Source organism: Prionailurus viverrinus, unplaced genomic scaffold (genome assembly GCF_022837055.1).
Source record: "Prionailurus viverrinus isolate Anna unplaced genomic scaffold, UM_Priviv_1.0 scaffold_50, whole genome shotgun sequence".
Taxonomy (NCBI): domain Eukaryota; kingdom Metazoa; phylum Chordata; class Mammalia; order Carnivora; family Felidae; genus Prionailurus; species Prionailurus viverrinus.
Genome location: NW_025927613.1, coordinates 389216 through 410684, shown reverse-complemented (window position 1 = coordinate 410684; position 21469 = coordinate 389216). Strand labels below are relative to the sequence as shown.

General features: G+C 44.5%; 2 protein-coding genes and 1 pseudogene across 2 annotated transcripts; 2 read left to right on the top strand and 1 right to left on the bottom strand.

Moving 5' to 3' along the window:
• Positions 1-2046: 2046 nt before the first annotated feature.
• LOC125159451 (late cornified envelope protein 3A-like) lies at positions 2047-2340 on the bottom strand (annotated as a pseudogene).
• Positions 2341-13258: 10918 nt separating this feature from the next.
• Positions 13259-13549, top strand: LOC125159453 (late cornified envelope protein 3D-like). The gene has a single exon (XM_047847794.1). The coding sequence runs from the start codon at positions 13259-13261 to the stop codon at positions 13547-13549; it is 291 nt and encodes a 96-aa protein (XP_047703750.1).
• A 6827-nt stretch (positions 13550-20376) lies between these two features.
• Positions 20377-20667, top strand: LOC125159437 (late cornified envelope protein 3D-like). Its single transcript, XM_047847780.1, has one exon. It carries the CDS (start codon positions 20377-20379, stop codon positions 20665-20667), a length of 291 nt encoding a protein of 96 aa, XP_047703736.1.
• The last annotated feature ends 802 nt before the right edge of the window (positions 20668-21469 follow it).

The window sequence follows — 21469 nt, the reverse complement described above, 5'->3', positions numbered from 1 at the left end:
TAAACATTGATGAAAATGATTTGTCTGGTTATCCTGTTACATTAAACCTAGAGGATAGCTGTCCCTTTTTAGGTGATCAAATAAATGATATTCATGGGAGAAAAGGAGAACCTGAGCAGATGGTTTTCCAGTGGGGCTGCGGAGAGAGGGAGGGGAGGACACAGGGACAGAGGCTGCTTGTGCACCAGCATGGTCCCATTAATATTAACAACACATGCCCTCTCCTTTCTTGGCTGTTGTCTTTTGATGTGGTAGCTAGCAGATATTCACATCCTTTTTGGTCTCCACCAAAGCCACTATCTCAAAGCCCAGGGTGGATGTCTTCTCTAGGTTTATTAGACCAGCCTCAGTGTCCCAGAAGGTAAATGGCCAACTGAATAGAGTGCCACTGCGTTTCATTCTGCATCGTGTAATATCGGGGACTGTCACCCACACACCTATTTGAATGTCAGTGCCTGAGAGAAGAAACTTGTTCTGATTCTCTGCTGTATCCCTAATGCCTAGAACTGAGCACATAGATGCTCAATAAAAATGCAGTGAGTGAATAAGTGGGTCCAGGGCTAGGACGTGGTGTCACCCTGCTCAGGTTTGGGGAATCTACTTTCCTCCATTGCTGGGAACTCCCCGTTGGGACTTCATTTGAAAGATTTGTTTTGTCATTTCTAGTTTCCCAAGATCTCTCCAGTGTCCCAGCAGGCAGCTCTGTGGGTTAACCCTGATCCCTTTCCACTTAGATTGGATTCAACCAGAGGGATAGCTGTCAGTTCTTGAGAGTGGCAGTGAGGGGCACTTCTGAGCCTCCAAGGCTGCTTCCCGGGCCCTGCCAGCCAGTGTGCTCCCATTCTCCAGGTTTGCCACTGTAGGCATGCATGGAGCTGAGGGTCTAATACATGTTTGCTCCTGAAATTACATACATTTATAATCCCAGCAGCACTACTCATTTTCTCCCTTTTTCTTGTTCCTAAAGTTTAAATGTCACACACTCCTACCATCTCACTGATGGAACTTCCCGCCACATCACTCCCTCCAGACCTTATTAATTTAAACACTTCTCTCTTTGGGGTGCCTGGGTGGCGCAGTCGGTTAAGCGTCCGACTTCAGCCAGGTCACGATCTCGCGGTCCGTGAGTTCGAGCCCCGCGTCAGGCTCTGGGCTGATGGCTCGGAGCCTGGAGCCTGTTTCTGATTCTGTGTCTCCCTCTCTCTCTGCCCCTCCCCCGTTCATGCTCTGTCTCTCTCTGTCCCAAAAATAAATAAACGTTGAAAAAAAAAATTTTTAAAAAATAAAAAATAAAAAAAATAAAAAACACTTCTCTCTTTTCCATCTCTCTTCTTGCACTTCACAGACCCTTTAGTTTAACTTTCCTTCTGGAGGCTTCTGTCTCCTTCCTCCATCTTTTCATTCAGCTCTTCCTCTGCGTATTTTGTTCATTTGCCTCCCGATTCCTTGTTTCTTAATTAGGACACAGAAATAGTTTATCAAAATAAATACAAGTATCTTATCACACAATAGCAATTTCCAGATTGGATCGACACTCAGATTTCACAGGAAAAATCTGTCCCTTTACTGAGAGTTGCGGGGCTTCAAATAAATACACCCCTCATCCTCTGTCTCCATCAGGCCTAAAACCTCTCCACTTCCCTTCTAAGTGTGGGGCGGAGAGCTTATCTGCTCTTATTCCTGATCCAGAGTGAAGATTCTGTCCACAGAGCTGGGTAGTGTAGGCAAAAGAACTGAGGGTAGGGGCAGAGTGGAATGACACAGGAATCACCCAGGGTAAGAGGAACAGAACATTTATTTTTTCATGACCTCAGGCACAGGTGCTGACAATCACTGGCAGGTGCAGCAGGGAGGGGGCTATGCCATCCTGGACCAGGCAGGGAGAGCTGGGACCCTCCCCAGGGACAACCCCAGCTCAGCCTGAGCAAGAGAAAATGGGGGGTGCAGGAAAGGCTGTGTCCTCATGGGGTGGGAAGGATGGCTTTTTCTGGCCTTTTGGATTCCCATTTCCTCTAGGAGCTCTTGTCTCAGCATCAGGATCCCAAGTCAGCAAACACCCACAGAGCCATGGCCACACCCAGAGCCCCCGGACTGCAGCCCACCCACCATCACAGGAGTCAGAGCTGTGGCGCCGGCATCCATGGGATCCGTGGCACCCACGGTGGCTCAGGCAGCAGTCCCCCACCCCCCGGAGCTGGGGTCACAGCTGCCCCCGGAGCCTGGAGCACAGCTGGAGGAGGCTGGGGGCAAGCACTGTGCTGGGCTCTTCGGGGGGCACTTGGGCGATGGGGGGCACGTGGAAGGAGGCTGGCACTGCTGCTGGCTCTGCTGGCAGGACATCGCGGCAGGAGGTTGATCTGGAACAAATAAAAGAAACATTTTTTTTTTTTATGTGAACACAGAAGCTTCAGACAAAAGTCCCTTCCCTTTGGGTTTTGTCAAACACTTGTCCTCATGACCAAGCTGCTTCCTAAGCCAAGCTGTGTGGGACGGACATGGGGACACGGAGTGGACATGCACACTAAGACACCAGATGGGTCTATGTGCACCCCTGACCACATACTCAGAACAAGAATGGAAGGAATCCTGAAGACCTGTGGCTTTGAGGGTTCACAGCCCCCTGACAGGTGCCTCAGTGGCTCTTTCCCTCACCACCACCCCCTCCCCCACTGCTGCCCCTGTCTGGGTCCCCTCCTGCTGGTTTTGATCACATCTGGGCTTGTCTTCCCAAAGCTCCCAGCTGAGGGGACACTCACCAGATACAGAGGAGGCAGGATGAGGCTGTTTCTGAGGATGTCATGCAGGCCGGAGCCCTCTGCTGCTTTCACAACCAGGGGAGGGGACAGCCTGGCATGGTTCCTAGTTGTCTACCTCTAGTGTCTTCCTGGGAATGACCCTAAAATTCTTCTAAGGTAGAACCAGGATGTCCTGTGACTACCAAATTACTTCCCACTTTAGTCTGCTTTGGACCAGCTGCTGTGCCCTTATTCAGTCCTTCACTTCCATGCTTTGGCATAGGCTCTGTCCCTTTTTAGTACATGCAACACTAATAATACAGAGAGATAATACACATTTCTTCCCTTAAGTAATCACAGATCGTGGACAATCACATGGAAAAGCAAATATATTGCATCTGATAACACAAATGCTAAACAGAAGTGTTTCTTAAGACCTCAAGCCTAAGATCCCAGGTTTTGGAGGTCAGTCTCCCATTGCACCAGAAGGGTGATGTTTTCTGGAGGTGACAGCTGAACAAGGTCATTGTCCTGTGAGGGTGTGATGGGTAGGGTAAGATATGGAGGTTGGGAGCCAGTTCATGTCTAAGAGAGAAAGGTTCCTAGGGGGACCTCCTGGTTCCCATATGGTAGTAGGGAGAACAGCATAAAAGTTAGAGTGGAGAAGGGACCAACGACTTTTGATGGGACAAGATTCACAACTGATATTATTAGGAAGAAGGGGGAAGAGGGAAATGGGGAGGACGAGAAGTAGGAGGAGGAGGGGGAGGAGGAGAAGTAAAGAATAGATCCACCTCTTCATTGTTGTTCCATGTGTCCACATCTCTCAGACTGTGGGATATATACTATTGATTCTAACACTGTAGAAGGTGATAGAAGATAGTGGCCCATGTGCTTGGAGGAACTAAGGAAAAACTATGCAAATGATGATAATGAATCATTTTGCAAACATGATTGGTAATTGTGAGGTTGATGGTGGTGGAGGTGGTATGTGGGCCTTGCTTGATAGCATAAACCTCATAATGGCTAAGCTTTATGTAAACTGAATACTATCTTTCCATTTTTTAAAGATTCGTTTTATTTGTAGAGAAAAAGAGAGCACCGAGCAGGGGAGAGGAGCCGAGAGAGAGGGAGAAAGAGAGAGAGGGAGAGGGAGAATATCTCAAGCAGGTTCCATGCTCAGTGCAGAGCCCGACATGGGGCTCAATCCCATGACCCTGGGATCATGACCTGAGCTGGATGCGCAATTGACTGAATCACCCAGGTGCCCTTATTGTTCCATTTGATTTAATTGTGATATTACACATATATTCCTCAACAAATTTTATCTCAAATATGATAATAAAATGGATAATATACATTATATATAACAAAAATAAAATTATCATTGAGACTTCAACATTCACATATTTAAATTTAATTAAATTAAATAAAACTTCATTATAGCAAATGTAATATATTACATTTTGATTTGTTGTTGGCTTAAATACCCATTTGTAGATACTAAATTCATAGGCTATAGTTTTCTTTTTCTCTCCAATCCACAACTTACTCATTCTGAATCAGTGATTCCTAAAGTTCTTTGAAGATCCATGTGGGAGCCTGGACGGTCCTGGGGTACAGAGCTGGGTGCTGGCAGTGGGGAGGGGAAAGCAGGGCACAATTGCTGTCCTCTCTGCTTCAAAGGAGATCCCAGTTTATCTCTGGGTATGATTTCACACAAGCATACAGTTAGGACAACAAACAACAAAGTATTTACATTTGTGATAACTGAACCCTAAGGCTAAATGTAGGTGTTACAGGGTAAACTGAAGTGGAACTCTCTCAGGGTTCCAGACCAGCTGCAGAGGGAATTAGTATTTTCCATGTCGTGTGGTTCTCCAGAAATTTGCACAGAGGCTATGCTTAATCCCAGCGATGTGGAAATTGAGTTGCTATGGGGCCGCACTTTTGGTATAACAGGTGTCCCCAATCAATGTGACCCAAGCCACTCTAAAACTTGTCAGCAAAGTGCTTCTGTTCCTCAAGAATGGACTTGAAGATGGCTTCTTTCCAGTCCCATGCCTGAATCCCTGCCTTAGTGCCTTGTTTCCATATCCTCAGATATCCCTCCTTTCCTTTCTCCAGATGAGCTACTTAATCTGGAAACTGCCCACCTCAGGGTCCACACTTTCCTTCTCAGAACAGAGTCTTCAGTCCAAACTCACAGAACACTTGAGCCCACAGCCCAGAGCCTGGGAGGCTGCATTGAGCTGCAGTATGAGGATGTCTTAGCAGCCCTGACATTGTAAGGAACCTGGGGTCACACATGGAGAAGACACTCACCTGGTTTTATGAGAGGATTTTATGACCTAATAACCTGTGTGTTAGCTCTGGAGCAGGAAGTACTTTATCTGAGGCCCAGCTCCAGGATAAGCTTCCTAAGACAGACATATTAGTAATAACAGAATAAACAAAGAAACAAACAAGGATCAGCCCTTTTCCATGGCAATTAATGACTGCTGCTGTGAAAGAGGAAGATGAGATGAGTAAGCCCAAAAGTAGTATTCTGGGAAGATATTTACTCCTGGAGTTTCACTTAGCTCTGTTATTATCAGATCTCAGGTGCACAGATATGGATTGACATCTTGGTTTGTAATATATGTTCATCATCAGTCCATGCAAGGTTCTCTTAATGAATTTGTCTATCTATCTATCTATCTATCTATCATCTATCTATCCTACCATTGTTTAAATAGCAAAAATGCCAAAATCCATTCCCCACATGAAAATGAGGACGTAATCACCATTCTGAGTCTTGTATTTACTATTCTTTGCTTCCCTTCTGACATATTTTTATCATATTTACATGTATTCCTCAAAAATATTAAAATTTTTTTCTCTATTTTTAAGTCAGATTTTTTGAGGTATTTATTTTACACAGAGAAAAAATCATCCATTTAGGTACACAATTCTGTGAGCTTTGACTAACACATACAGCCATGTAAAAAAGCAACGAAAAGTTTCATCACCCCAAAACATCCCCTTGTGACCCTATATAGTGAACCCCTCCTCCATGCAGTCCTTGGCAACCACTGATCTGCTTTCAGTCCTTATAGTTTTGCCTTTTTCACAATGCTGTGTAATTACAATTACATGATATGTAGCATTTAAAGCCTAGCTTCTTTCACCTAGAATAGTGCATTTGAAATTCATCTGTATTGTTTTATGTAATAGTACTTCATTCCTTTTTCTTTGTTAAGTAGCTTTATATTGTGTAAATGTATCTTGTTATTATTATTATGTTCTTATGTTTATTTATTTTTGAGAGAGAGAGAGAGAGAGAGAGAGAGAGAAAATGCACAGGGGAGGGGCAGAGAGAGAGAGGGAAACACAGAATCTGAAGCAGGCTCCAGGCTCTGAGCTGTCAGCACAGAGCCCAACATGGGGCTCAAACTCATGAACCATGAAATCATGAGCTGAGCCAAAGGCAGATGCTTAACTGACTGAGCCACCCGGGTGCCCCAAATGTACAGATTATTTTTTAATCTATTTTCCAGTTGAAGGACACTGGGGTTGCTACCAGTTCAGGGAAATTCTTAATAAAGTCACCATAAATACTGACTTACAAGTTTTTCTGTAAATATAAAATTTATTTCTCATGGTTAAATATCTAAGAATAGGGTTTCTGGGGAAAATTATAAGGGTATGTTTCATTTTTTAAGAAACTGGCAAACTATTTTCCAAAGTGGTTGTACAATTTTGTATTCCTACCAGCAATGATTGAGTGAACTAAGTGCTCCACATATTTGATAGTACTTGGTATTATCAGTTATTTATTTTTTTTATTTTAGCCATTCTAATGTATGTAGAGTGGTATCTCATTTTGCTTTTAATATTTATTTCCCTAATGACTAATAATGTTAAGGGTCTTTTCATGTATTTATTTGCCATCCATATATCTTCTTGGAATGTCTGTTCAGATCTTTCACCCATTTTTTTAACCAGGTTGTCTATTTTCTTATTATTTTTTTTGAGCATTTTATGTATGTATGTATGTATTTATATTTTAGAGAGAGAAAGAGAGCACAAGTGGGGTAGAGAGACAGAGGGAGAGAAAGAAGGAGAATCTTAAGCAGGCTTCATGCTCAGCACAGAGCCTGATGTGGGTGGGACTTGATCCCATGAGTCTGAGATCATGACTTGAGCTGAAATCAAGAGTCAGATGCTCCACTGACTGAGTCAGGAGTCCCTATTTTTGGAGCATTTTAACATATATTCTAGCCATAAGTCCTTCATTGCATATGTATTTTATAGATGTTTTTTCCAAGTCTGTGAATTTTCTTTACCTTTTCTTAACAGTGTCTTTTGAAAAGCAGTTTTTTGCTTGCTTTGTTTTTTGTTTTATTGTTTATTTTGTCATCTGAAGAGAGCATTATTTATAAGGCCCTTCCTTTTCTAATTTTTATTAAAATTTCAGTTAGTTAACATACAGTGTAATATTAGCTTCAATCACTACTGAACATTTCCATACAAGTTTATAGCAGCATTATCAACAATACCCAAATTATGGAAAGAGCCCAAGTGTCCATGGATTGATGAATAGATAATGAAGTTGTGGTATTATATATATGCATATATATACATACACACACACACACACACACACACATATATATATATATGTAGTGGAATATTACTCACCCATAAAAAGGATGAAAAGCAGGGTTTTAAAATTTTGACAATGTTGAGTTTATGAAGGTTTTCTTTTGAATCACCCTTTTATTGCCATTTCTAAAAATTTTTTTGTGTAACTCAAGTCACAAAGATTTTTTCTTATGCTTTACTCTAGAAGTTTTATAATGTTTTGTTTTACCCTTTGATCCGTTATTAATGTGGAGTTAATTTTTATATATAATAATTTTTTACATATGAGATATAATTTATTTTTTTAATATGGTTGTCCAACTGTTTCAGCACCATTCGTTGGAATGACTGTCCTTCCATTCAGATGCCTTTGTACTGATAAATTTCTAACTTTTATTTTTTGTTTTTTTAATGTTTTTTTATTTTTGAGAGAAAGAGAGAGACAGAGCATGAGTGGGGGAGGGACAGAGAGAGAGGGAGACACAGAATCCAAAGCAGGCTCCAGGCTCTGAGCTGTCAGCACAGAACCCGACGTGGGGCTCGAACACATGAACCGTGAGATCATGACCTGAGATGAAGTTGGACGCTTAACCGACTGAGTCACCCAGGCACCCCAGAAATTTTCAACTTTTAATGTTTGTGGGCCCTGATCCTCAGCTCCCTGGGAAGCTATACCTTTACCAAGGTCAGAATGACTTCACCAAACTTCAGAGCATGGACTCTGTTTCTGCCCCCAGCACACATTGTGCATCTGCTTTTTTAACAAATAACCTTAAAGCACACATTTCAAACTAAAGAGTAAAAGTGTCTTTAAATTCAATTCCCATACCTCCAAAGCCTGCAATCTTGCACATACTAAAAGCTTAAGATAAAGTTTGTAATTTTCTGAAATTTCCTTCATCATGATGGTTAGTAACTCTTGATGTAACAAAAAACATATGTAACCCCTTGTTAAACACTTCTCAGGAGCACTCTATTCTTTGTGAAGATTGTGTATCCTGGTCAGCTGTTCTCACCTAGACTTGAATAAAACTCTTCCTTTTTTAAAAAAAATTCTAAAAGGTTTGTTTAGGGGTGCCTGGCTGGCTCAGTTGGTAGAGTGTGGGGCTCTTGATCTCAGGGTCATGAGTTCAAGTTGGACATGCAGCCTACTTTAAAAATGAAATAAAATAAAGCGCTATTAACAAAAAGATTTGTTCAGTTTTCATTGACAGTACCTTTGCTCAAAATAAATTAATCATGTATTATGGGTCTACTTTTGGACCTGTGTTCTTTTCCATAACTTTCTACCCTTGCCTTACTCCTGATCTTAGGAGGAAAGCATTCATTCTCTTAAGTATTGTATTAGGGGTAGAGCTCTTCATGAGGTTGAGGATGCTCCTTTATTAGGTTGAGGAGCTCTTTATTAGGTTTATTTGCTTTCTGAAGGCTTTTTTTAAAGCTTATTTATTAATTTTGAGAGACTGAGAGAGCATGAGCAGGGGAGGGGCAGAGAGGGAGAGACAGAGAATCACAAGCAGGCTCTGCACTGCCAGTGCAGAGCCCTACTCGGGGCTCGAGCTCATGAACCATGAGACCTGACCTGAGCCAAAATCCAGAGTCAGATGATTAACCAACTGAGCCACCCAGGTTCCCCTTTCTGAGAGTTTTCTTTTTAATCATGAATTGTAATGGATATTTTCAAATGTTTTTATGCATCTATTGAGATGATTATATGTTTTTATTTTCTCTTTAGTCTGATGTGAATGTAGTAGTATCTCAACTACTCCAAGACTCTGTAAAATTTCTGGCTCATCTAAAATTTTTTACATTTACAAAAGAGGCATAATTTTACAAGTTATGAATGGCTCATGTAACGTGCAACCTAAACATAAGCTTTTTTCAGCCTGTGAGTTCAAGATGAGATCACAATAAATATATTTGCTCAAATCACAGTAGCTGGAAATAACCTGCTGTCTAAATAGTCATTAAGTGGCTCCATGTAATTTCTTGGAACCTCCAAAGGGATGTGTCACATGGTCATAGAGGCACCTATGTCACCACACAGCTCTCATTACCACACAGTGCACCTGGCTCCTTCTGTCGTGACCCTGCCCACATCCTCAAAGTCCACCCTGCCCAGAGGAGTTAAGGAGCCACCCCTCCCCACTCTTCTGCTAGGAAAAGCATCCTCTATTCTGACATTTTCCATAAAATTCTTAGCTTTCTACTTCCACATGATGGTGTTAATGGCAGGGCTTCCTCTATAATGTCTTTTTTTTTTTAATTTTTTTTTCAACGTTTATTTATTTTTGGGACAGAGAGAGACAGAGCATGAACAGGGGAGGGGCAGAGAGAGAGGGAGACACAGAATCGGAAACAGGCTCCAGGCTCTGAGCCATCGGCCCAGAGCCCGACGCGGGGCTCGAACTCACGGACCGTGAGATCGTGACCTGGCTGAAGTCGGACGCTTAACCGACTGTGCCACCCAGGCGCCCCCTTCTATAATGTCTTAATACATGTGGAAGACATCTGGGACTCTTTCAGGATCTCTTTAGGAGTTGTGAGTATTGAGGTGCTGTGGTTTCAGGGTTGGGGCTTGCGTTGAAATTCTCATACCAAGAAAAGTCACAAAATGGCATCACGTTAGAACCTGGATCCATATGGAATGTGTTCAGTGGTTGTGAGGAGATACTTTCCATGCCATAAATGCTATACCCCATCTAAGTTGGTACGTGAATAAGCCAGGATCAAATATCCTCAAATTAGAAGATTAGGTGATAGTTTTTCACACTGCCTCACCCCATTTTTCTGAGAGATTCTGAGCCATTTGTCCTGGGAAGAGGCTTCACAGAGTTCTGTCCTTTCGTGGTCCTGTCCTTGAGATGAGGGAGAAGAGTTTTGTGTTTGCTTCATTTCTTATTCTTGATGAACCAAGGTTTACCTCTTCTGAGTGCAGTTAAGAGACAATGCAGCAGAAATAAGCAGGGTTCCTTCTGATAGCTCCATGCCCCAGGGTGCTGGGCTCTTGGGGATGGGCTGCTGTCAGCACTGACCCTCAGGGAACTATCCTCTGGGCCAGGAAGGAGCCACCTGGTGGTGGCCTCATTGCTGTGCTGCTGCCATTAAGGACATTGCTTGCTCTGCAGGCCTGTGGAACAGCTGCTCTGGGAGACATGTGACGGCTTGTGAAGAGGGAGCTCCTCTTCCTCATTGATGTGGACCTCAGATCAGTGAGCAGCAACTCCAGGACTAAAACAGCCTCTTCCCTAAGACAAGGAAAACCAAGGATGGGCCCAGAGGAAGCCACATAGAAGTCCACTTGCATTTCCAGGGAAGAGGGGAAAATCTCCCTGCTCAGAGCCACTCAGAAACTTTGCAACTTACTCTACCATGAAGACAGATGTGACCCTCCAACCCTTATTGCCTAATGACTCAAGATTAAAACCATGTAGACCAAAAAGAGCCTTTGTACTTGCTTCTGTTGAACCCCTGGCTAAAGCTAAACTATCCATTTTTTGCAGAGATCTGAACCCCCGGACTAGATTAGGCCTTCCCTTTACATGCCCCCAGCACCTGCAATTTCTCCTTAATGGACACTACATCTGTAATTCACCATCTGTCTTCCTCCTCTCTGCTGGATTGCCCATCGTGTGAGGACAGGCTGTTCTCGCTCCTCTGTCTGCATGCCCTGTGTGGCACACAGTGACTGACCCACAGCTCATGCTCATTCAAGGTATATCAAACGTAGGAACTGGGGAATTCATGACTGAATGAGATAAAGCGGTGAGGGCTAGCACTAGGAGTATCAGGTCGGTGAGAAAAAACACAGTGGGTGATGTCCCTCTCCTGGCCACACCCCAAGGTCAGGCTGCATATTCAGGAGGCTCCAAGTGTGATGTCAGCATTGCTTCCATTAGGCCAATCTTTGATATTATTGGCCAAACCCGGACTCCACTGAGTAGTTACACTAGGACACCAGTTGTAGCTAGGACCCCCCAGGTGCACCAGGAGGGAGAGTAGCCTTATTTTTGTGGCATTATCTAAGGGTCACCTGCCCAGCAAAGCTGATGAAAATGGAAATGACTTTCTATCCCCTCTCTGTGCAACGTCAGTGGAGACCTCACGAAAATGATGCCTCTTTTCGCCCTCATATTTTGCTCTTTCCAATCCAGTATCTAGTTGCGTGTTCCCATGGAGTGAGGGAGGTGGCCTCTGAGCAGAATTGAGGATGAGGCTGAAAGCCTGGCCTCAGGGGGTCCAGAGCCTCTCCGGAAGACAAGAGAATGTCAGGAGGGTGCAATTCTGCCCCACCCTCACCCCCACCCCACCCTGAGTTAACACTCCAAAGGCCCCTTGCCAGTTCTTCCTCTGTGGGGAGTTGAAACAACTCCTGGGATCCTGCTTCAGTGTGGGTAAGTTTTACAGTGAAGTGAGGAAAATGAAATACTCTAAAGGCAAGAAACCAGTCCTGTAAGTTTAAATAAGACACATCCCCTATACAAAAGACTGCATTGGAAATACCATTTAATTAACTGTGTGTACTGCTTTTTACCAGTTCACAAAAGGCCATGAACATTTTTCTCAGTAGAAAATATAAATCCGTGATATAATATCTATCTAATATAATCTATCTAATATAATAGTAAGAATTATTTGCATCATATATAATTACAGTTTGTGTAGTCCTAATTACCTTTTCTTGACTAATATATTCAAATATGTGAGAAGTTTTGAGTTTAGATGACTTCACTAAAAGAAAGTAAACATTTTCGGTTCTGAACAATTTATTTATTTGTGCATCAACACCTAACTTGGCTCTGCTCCTTTCATTTGTGAAATTCTCTGCTGCCCCCTGGGTACCATGAGGTCTTCTGAGGGCTCCCCAGGGAAGGCTGTAACACCAGTCCCCCACCCTTGCCCATATCTCAAAGCCAAGGGCTCAAGAGGTAGTAGTGGATTACTTGAGAAGGTTATGGTCACAGGGGCAGCCTGGAGACACTGAACAGATTAAATTACATTTTATTACTTGGAATTTGTGTTATGAATTTTTCATCTATCTATGTGTCTGTCTTGGTAGACTTCTGAATACAAGAAGAAAATTCTTTCATAGCCATACCTGTTCCCAGGAGGGTACATGAGACAGAATCTGAACTAAGTAATGTGAGTAGAAGGAAGGAAGGAAGGAAGGGAGGGAGGAAGGAAGGGGTTCAGAAAGGAATGCAGGAAAGACTAGTGTTAGGTTCCCAGCAGTTCCCAGGGGGATGTATGTGGGCAGTCATCAAGCTTCCTGGCTGAACCTTGTTAATTGGACATTGTGCAAGTGCCCAGGAAAAAGGCTGAAAGCCTAGTCCAACATGCCAGGCTGTCCCCTCCCCTGGTTGTGAAAGCAGCAGATGGCTCCAGCCTGCATGACAAACCCAGCCACAGGATAAAAGTGCTCCTACCTTGGGCTCCTCACCCGCAGCATCCTCAGGAACAGCCTCATCCTGCCTCCTCTGTATCTGGTGAGTGTCCCCTCAGCTGGGAGCTTTGGGAAGACAAGCCCAGATGTGATCAGAACCAGCAGGAGGGGACCCAGACAGGGGCAGCAGTGGGGGAGGGGGTGGTGGTGAGGGAAAGAGCCACTGAGGCACCTGTCAGGGGGCTGTGAACCCTCAAAGCCACAGGTCTTCAGGATTCCTTCCATTCTTGTTCTGAGTATGTGGTCAGGGGTGCACACAGACCCATCTGGTGTCTAAGTGTGCGTGTCCACTCCGTGTCCCCATGTCTGTCTCACACAGCTTGGCTTAGGAAGCAGCTTGGTCATGGGGACAAGTGTTTGACAAAACCCAGAGGGAAGGGACTTTTGTCTGAAGCTTCTGTGTTCACATAAAAAAATGTTTCTTTTATTTGTTCCAGATCAACCTCCTGCCGCGATGTCCTGCCAGCAGAGCCAGCAGCAGTGCCAGCCTCCTTCCACGTGCCCCCCATCGCCCAAGTGCCCCCCGAAGAGCCCAGCACAGTGCTTGCCCCCAGCCTCCTCCAGCTGTGCTCCAGGCTCCGGGGGCAGCTGTGGCCCCAGCTCCGGGGGTGACTGCTGCCTAGGCCACCTCAGGCACCACGGATCCCATGGATGCCGGCGCCACAGCTCCAGCTCCTGTGATGGTGGCAGTGCGCTGCAGTCCGGGGGCTCTGGGTGTGGCCGTGGCTCTGTGGGTGGTTGCTGACTTGGGATCCTGATGCTGAGACAAGAGCTCCTAGAGGAAATGGGAATCCAAAGGGCCAGAAAAAGCCATCCTTCCCATCCCACGAGTACACAGCCTTTCCTGCACCCCCCATTCTCTCTTGCCGAGGCTGAACTGGGGGTATCCCTGGGGAGGGTCCCAGCTCTCCTTGCTTGGTCCAGGATGGCACAGCCCCCTTCCTGCTGCACCTGTCAGTGATTGTCAGCACCTGTGCCTGAGGTCATGAAAAAATAAATGTTCTGTTCCTGTTACCCTGGGTGGTTCCTTTGTTATTCCACTCTACCCCCCAGGTGACCTGATGTACACCCTCTGTCTGCTCCTCAGGCCCAGTGCTGCCGTACAGAGGGTGGTGAATCATAGCTCTAGACTAGAGAAAATGGAAGGCTGTGGGTCTTTTATTCTGTCGTGTGGTGCAGTGGGTGAGAGGAGGGTCCAACTGAGCCTGTAACCATTAGTAAAAGGTGAGGTGGATGGGTGTTCCCCTCACATTGGGCTCCCTGACTCCTGTGCTGTCTCTAGCCTCCCCATTAAAAAAACAGAATGCATAGTAGGCAGTTACCAGAAAATAGGCAGATAGGCAGTTGTCAATGTGGGGGAATCTGTTCCTTCTAGGGACATTTGTCAGTATTGAGAGACAGTTTTGGTTGTTTCTAGATATCGAGGTGGCAGCATCTCAGACTACTGGCATTCAGTGGGGGAGGCCAAGGCTACAGCTACACATGCCACAGAAGCACCTCACAATGTCCCCAACCCCATCACAGGGAACTATCTGGGCCAAAATGCCAAGGTTGAAAATCATCAGGGTAGGTTAAAGAGCTAGGGAGAGGAAGGAATGGCATCAGGACAGCCAACTCCATCTGCTCAGTAAACATCCCAGAGAAAGCTGACATGACAGAAGAGGGAGAGAGAATTAGAATTAGAAAGAATCTAAGAAGTTATGGTTTTGAGAGAGGTGGAGATGAAAGCTTAGGAGGTGTGATAATGTGAAAGTGTGGATTAGGAGACAGGAAAAAGGGTAAGGGGTTGTGAGAAGTGATTCTGGGACTTAGATGAGAAACTTACTATTGCCTGTCATATGCTTGGAACCCCTAACTGACTTACATGAGCTCATTTAGTTTTCTAAACAACCCATAAGGTAGGTGCTCTTAAGAGCCAGATTATAAATGGGGAAACTAAGAATCCAGTTTTGTACCAGGACGGAGGGCACACAGCCAGTAGGTGGTGTAGCTGATGGGCTGCAGAGGTCATGCTCTGGACCTCCTTGCCATTTGGTCTTCGCCAGAGACTTTTCATGGGATCTTTGAAACAATGACTTTTTTCACTTAGCATTTATGTTGGCTTGTTTGTGTTTGGTTTTTATTTTTGTTTTATTATTATAATTTTTTTTAGATCTGCAGAGCAAAAGCCCAGGCATGTGTTATAATTTCAGTAAAACTTAAAAAAAAAATTTACTCTTCCATACTTGGAACTTTAATATGAAATTCAATTGCCCTTATGTTGAGATCACCTGCTGAGAGATTAGTCTCACTCTCTTAGACTGTTGAAATACTGGAGTAGAAAGCATTCCAACCAAGCTATCCAAATGGTTGGATAAAGCCAACCAATGGTTGGAAAAAGCCAAGGGAACATCACAGAACCTGAATGAAATCAAAATTGAAATCTTGGGAGAAATCAGTGCAGGGCAGGATATAGAGAGCAAAACAGTAATGCTGTGTAGCACTTTGGGAGTACATTGAATTTAAAAAAAGGTTTTTTTGTTCTTATAAAATATCAAACTGGCTATTTATTTTCACTTTAATATCCAAGGACTCAAAGTTTCTAAAGTCTTCAGGATTTAATTTTAATAAGGGGTTCCCAAGGAGTTTGTGTTGACACATACTCTGACCAGGTGTGATCCACTCTCCAGCTCAGCATAATTTTCTAAGGTGGGAACCACAGCTTCTATGTCTGGATCTATCACCATGAACTACTTGCCCCTCAAAACCTTAGAAATTCCTGGGTACTGCTTCCCTATGGGACCAAAACAATATGGTGTCATGATGAAAGTATGCCTCAAAAAATGTACAGGGTGTGGCACAAAAACAGACACTCAGATCAATGGAACAGAATAGAGAACCCAGAAATGGACCCACAAATGTATGGCCAACTAATCTTTGACAAAGCAGGAAAGAATATCCAATGGAATAAAGACAGTCTCTTCAGCAAATGGTGCTGGGAAAACTGGACAGTGACATGCAGAAGAATGAACCTGGACCACTTTCTTACACCATACACAAAAATAAACTCAAAATGGATGAAAAACCTAAATCTAAGACATGAAACCATCAAAATCCTTGAGAAAGCAGGCAAAAACCTCTTCCACCTTGCCCGCAGCAACTTCTTAGTCAACACATCGCCGGAGGCAAGGGAAACAAAAGCAAAAATGAACTATTGGGACCTCATCAAAATAAAAGTCTTCTGCACAGCAAAGGAAACAATCAGCAAAACTAAACGGCAACTGATGGAATGGGAGAAGATATTTGTAAACGACATATCAGGTTAAGGGTTAGTATCCAAAATTTATAAAGAACTTATCAAACTCAACACCGAAAAAACAAATAACCCAGTGAAGAAATGGGCAAAAGACATGAATAGACACTTCTCCAAAGAAGACATCCAGATGGCCAACCAACACATGGAAAATGTTCATCATTCATCATCAGGGAAACACAGATCAAAACCACAATGGATACCACCTCACACTTGTCAGAATGGCTAACGTTAACAACTCAGGCAACAACAGATGTTGGCAAAGATGCAGAGAAAGAGGATCTCTTTTGCGATGCTGGTGGGAATGCAAATTGGTGCAGCCACTCTGGAAAACAGTATGGAGGTTCCTCAAAAAATTAAAAATAGGACTACCCTAGGACCCAGAAATTGCATTACTATGTATTTATCCAAGGGATACAGGTATGTTGTTTCGAAGAGACACATGCACCCCAATGTTTATAGCAGACTATCAACAATAGTCAAAGTATGGAAAGAGCCCAAATGTCCATCAATGGATGAATGGATAAAGAAGATGTGGAGTAAACACACTCATATACAACGTGGAGTATATACTCATATACAATGGAGTATTACTCAGCAATCAAAAAGAATGAAATCTTGCCATTTGCAGCTACGTGGATGGAACTAGAGGGTATTATGCTAAGCGAAATTAGTCAGTCAGAGAAAGACAAATATCATATGACTTCACTCATATGAGGACTTTAAGATACAAAACAGATGAACATAAGGGAAGGAAGCAAAAACAATATAAAAACAGGAAGGGGAACAAAACATAAAAGACTCTTAAATACAGAGAACAAACAGAGGGTTTCTGGAGGGGTTGTGGGAGGGGGGATGGGTAAGGGACATTAAGGAATCTACTCCTGAATTCATTGTTGCACTATATACTAACTAACTTGGATGTAAATTAAAAATATAAATGTAACAAATGCCAAAAAAGTGTTTAGGGTGAATAGGCTTGACTGAGAGATCAGAGTCATAGGATGGGAGGTTGGTGGACTCAGAATCACAAAATACACAGATCTGGGTAGAACTATCGCACTTGTACAGAAGTGGCTGGGAGCTTGGCCCACATTCCTAGTAGCACACCAACTACCAGAAAAATAGGACTCAGCCTTTGAAAAAATAAAGCCATCCATAAGTACTGTTGGTTTCAAGCTCTCAATGCCAAAGTGTCCAAGAACTCCTGCAGTCAATAAGTCCACTCAGGAGGGGGAAGAAACAGGAGTTGGACAAACCCATAAGGTTTGGACCTGCAACACCAGGACAAAAAAAAAAGCCAGAAGTTATGCAATTTACAATGCTGCCCCTAAGAGAGGACCCCAACAGCTGAGAGCTCAATGGGTAGAGAGATGCCCAGTTTTCATCAGAAGACTGCCCCCAACACCCAGTCCAGGACTCAATAGTCAATAATTCATTGATTCAGAAAATGTTTATTTCCTATGTGCAGAAACCACTGTAGGTCCTGAGACATAAAGGAGAATAAGAAAGACAGTCCCCTTATTTGTTGGCAACACAGTAGAATAAGGCACAAGGAGCCCTCTGTCTAGCTGGCTTCCCATACTCTTGGACTGGGGAGGCAGGGATGTACATTTGGTTAACACAATGAAGGACCTCAACTTGGGAAAAATATCGAGGCTTAAACATACTGGCTTTGCTGGTGGAAAAAAGTTCATGTGGCGACTTGTTGCTTCCATACCACAGGCAATTGTCAAGTAAGAACAAGGGATGAATTATTCACTATGATGGGGAGCCTACTAGTGCACACATAGGCCTCTGCCCTCATGCCTTTTTGGATTTCTCTCCTTCGCTCCTTCCAAAGTCCCAGTGAAAAACCATACCTGCACCAGTGCTGGGCAGGTGCTCTCATTTGCTCCTTGTTATGCTGTGTTTGAGTATCTCAAAGTGGGTGGCCACAACCACAGGTCTTCCAGTGGCAGGTAAACAGACACATTTACTATTAATAATGTGTTATCACAGCTATTTTTTTTTCAATGTTTATTTATTTTCGGGACAGAGAGAGACAGAGCATGAACGGGGGAGGGGCAGAGAGAGAGGGAGACACAGAATCGGAAACAGGCTCCAGGCTCTGAGCCATCAGCCCAGAGCCTGACGCGGGGCTCGAACTCACGGACCGCGAGATCGTGACCTGGCTGAAGTCGGACGCTTAACCGACTGCGCCACCATATCACAGCTATTATTTTTAATTATAGCTGTGATATAAAACATCTGTCTATTCTTATGCATAATTATATCCCAGAATCTCTAGTGTTATAATAAAATGAATGAGACAATTCTACACAACTGATTTAAATGTAATTTCTACAAATGTTAGTCATTCACATCAGTTGCATCATGTCAAGTGTAGATAATAACACTACCACAGGTATCAATTGTTATTCACCTTCTATCAATGATAACTCACCTTTCAGCTAAATTTTCCCTGACTACTCCAGCCTAGATGAGTCACCTCCTCCTCTGAACTACTCCTAAAACCTGAAACCCAGAAACACACAAGAGTGAGTGATTTACTGACACATCATTCATTAGATGTAGGTTAGTTTCTTGTTTCTATCTCTGTTTCAACTCTGAAAATCTATGGTCCATTTTGTCTTGATAACATTGTAGCCTTTTCCCTCCCTAAACAGCTCTACCTTAAGACAGCCATTACTTTTAAAAACCCAAGGAAACAAAGCCATGGATATCTACTCTATAATCAATGCTCTTAATGAACATAACATTCTAGTCCCTTCCATCAGCCACATCTGCCCTCAATCCTCAGCTTTACCACCTCTCTCTTTGCAGGGACCCCTGTGACTCCTGGGTTTCACAAATTCCTCTCAGTGGCCCCACCCTAAACCAGGTAGGGATGGAGTTGAGGGAAACCCAGCAGAAGGTGACTTGTATTTCAAGAATAGAGAAACATCCAATGATAGTTTTTGAATGCTTTGAATTCGGAACTTTACAAAAAAATTGTTGGGGTTACTTTTCAACTGTTGCCCCAAAGGACTCATGATTTCCCCCATTTGGCCAAAACAGGCCTCTGTCCTTGCTTCTGGAGAGTCACAAAATATGTAAAATAAGTGTTCATTTCTGCAAGAGATTTGAACACTGGTTTGTCCTCCATGTTAGGACATTAGCTCAGCCCTCCTGCTCTCTTTCCCAGGAATCCCAGTTCAGTCCCTGGGTGCCATGAATCTTCTTTGAGGCCCCAGTCAGCCCAGACAGGGTCTCAGCTCTATTCTTCCATTGTTGTACCTCCTCATCTTACTCTGGGAGCTCAGGAGACAGTAAGCAATTCTCTGTGCATGTACCAGAGTGCTGGGCTGTGTGCAGGGTGAAGGAAGGCTGACACCAAAGACAGTGACCTCACGACTGAAGATGTTATGCACAGTTGCATTACAGCATTTAGCATGTGATGTTTGACTCCATATTTACGAATGTGTATGTATTAATAGTTCTGTCACTCTCTCCTGAAAGACTGTGAGCTACCCAAGAACAGACAAGTGTGATATTCATCCATGTTTGCCTGGTTTCCTGCAAAGTCCTTGAGCAGAGCCCGGTGTTAAGAAATGTGAGCTGAATGAATGATGCAGGTGGCATGAAGGTAGACAGTGTGCAAATTTCCTGTTTCCCTTATCAGATGTCCTGCTAAGTCACAGGAAGGTGACGAATGCAAGGACAGTCCTAGGAGTGTGCCAGGCTGTCCCCTCCCTGGGTTGTGAAAGCAGCAGATGGCTCCAGCCTGCATGACAAACCCAGCCACAGGATAAAAGTGCTCCTACCTTGGGCTCCTCACCCGCAGCATCCTCAGGAACAGCTTCATCCTGCCTCCTCTGTATCTGGTGAGTGTCCCCTCAGCTGGGAGCTTTGGGAAGACAAGCCCAGATGTGATCAGAACCAGCAGGAGGGGACCCAGACAGGGGCAGCAGTGGGGGAGGGGGTGGTGGTGAGGGAAAGAGCCACTGAGGCACCTGTCAGGGGGCTGTGAACCCTCAAAGCCACAGGTCTTCAGGATTCCTTCCATTCTTGTTCTGAGTATGTGGTCAGGGGTGCACACAGACCCATCTGGTGTCTTAGTGTGCATGTCCACTCCGTGTCCCCATGTCCGTCCCACACAGCTTGGCTTAAGAAGCAGCTTGGTCATGAGGACAAGTGTTTGACAAAACCCAGAGGGAAGGGACTTTTGTCTGAAGCTTCTGTGTTCACATAAAAAAAAAATGTTTCTTTTATTTGTTCCAGATCAACCTCCTGCCGCGATGTCTTGCCAGCAGAGCCAGCAGCAGTGCCAGCCTCCTTCCACGTGCCCCCCATCGCCCAAGTGCCCCCCGAAGAGCCCAGCACAATGCTTGCCCCCAGCCTCCTCCAGCTGTGCTCCAGGCTCCGGGGGCAGCTGTGGCCCCAGCTCTGGGGGTGACTGCTGCCTGAGCCACCGCAGGCGCCACGGATCCCATGGATGCCGGCGCCACAGCTCCAGCTCCTGTGATGGTGGCAGTGCGCTGCAGTCCGGGGGCTCTGGGTGTGGCCATGGCTCTGTGGGTGGTTGCTGACTTGGGATCCTGATGCTGAGACAAGTGCTCCTAGAGGGAATGAGAATCCAAAGTGCCTGGGAAAGCTCCTGGTGATGCAGACTTTTCCAACATCCCCTAATCTCCCTTTCCTGGCTGAGCACATGATCTGTTCATGGAGATGGGGAAGTGGTGAGCTCTCCCCAGAGGGTTCTGTAGATGTCTTTTCCAGGAGCCCACAGGGTGCTTCATAGCATTATCACCTCTGTCTGACAAGGTAGAAAAATAAAGCTTCTTGTTACATCAACTGTCTCTCACTTGTCCTTTGACTGCATTGTTCCAGGATACTTAGTGGGTCCCCTCCCTGAACTCCTGCGGGTCCAGCATGCCAGCACGAGGACTAATCCTGGCATGGGACTAAGACATTAAGGGCTCATATGTTTCTCATACAGAGGGACCCTGAGAACTTCAGGGTGGAAATGTGGACAGGGGCTGCTAGCCAAGGCCTGACTGTGCTTATGTGATATGGTGGGAAGAGACCATCTGATGCTGGAATCCACATTTCTGTTGAGGGTAGTAGAGTGGATCAGAAATTGAGAAAAATGAAACCAAAGAGGAGGCAGAAAGGAAGATCTGAGGGAGGAAGATCAAGTTAACCTACAAATGATGGGTTTGAGAAAGAGGGGTGAGCTGCAAAGTTAATAAATCCCAAAAAAAATCTGAGTTGAGCGTTCCCTGAGAGAGTGCCTGGTGCATTCAGTGTGTGAGGGGCTCTGTGCTCTGAGAAAACTGAGAAAAAAAATAGAACATGAGAAATGTCTCAGGGAGTTACAGATTGGACACC

Bases quoted from the DNA above. Each gene is read 5' to 3' on its own strand.
- LOC125159453 (XM_047847794.1), top strand. From the start codon at position 13,259: ATGTCCTGCCAGCAGAGCCAGCAGCAGTGCCAGCCTCCTTCCACGTGC.
- LOC125159437 (XM_047847780.1), top strand. From the start codon at position 20,377: ATGTCTTGCCAGCAGAGCCAGCAGCAGTGCCAGCCTCCTTCCACGTGC.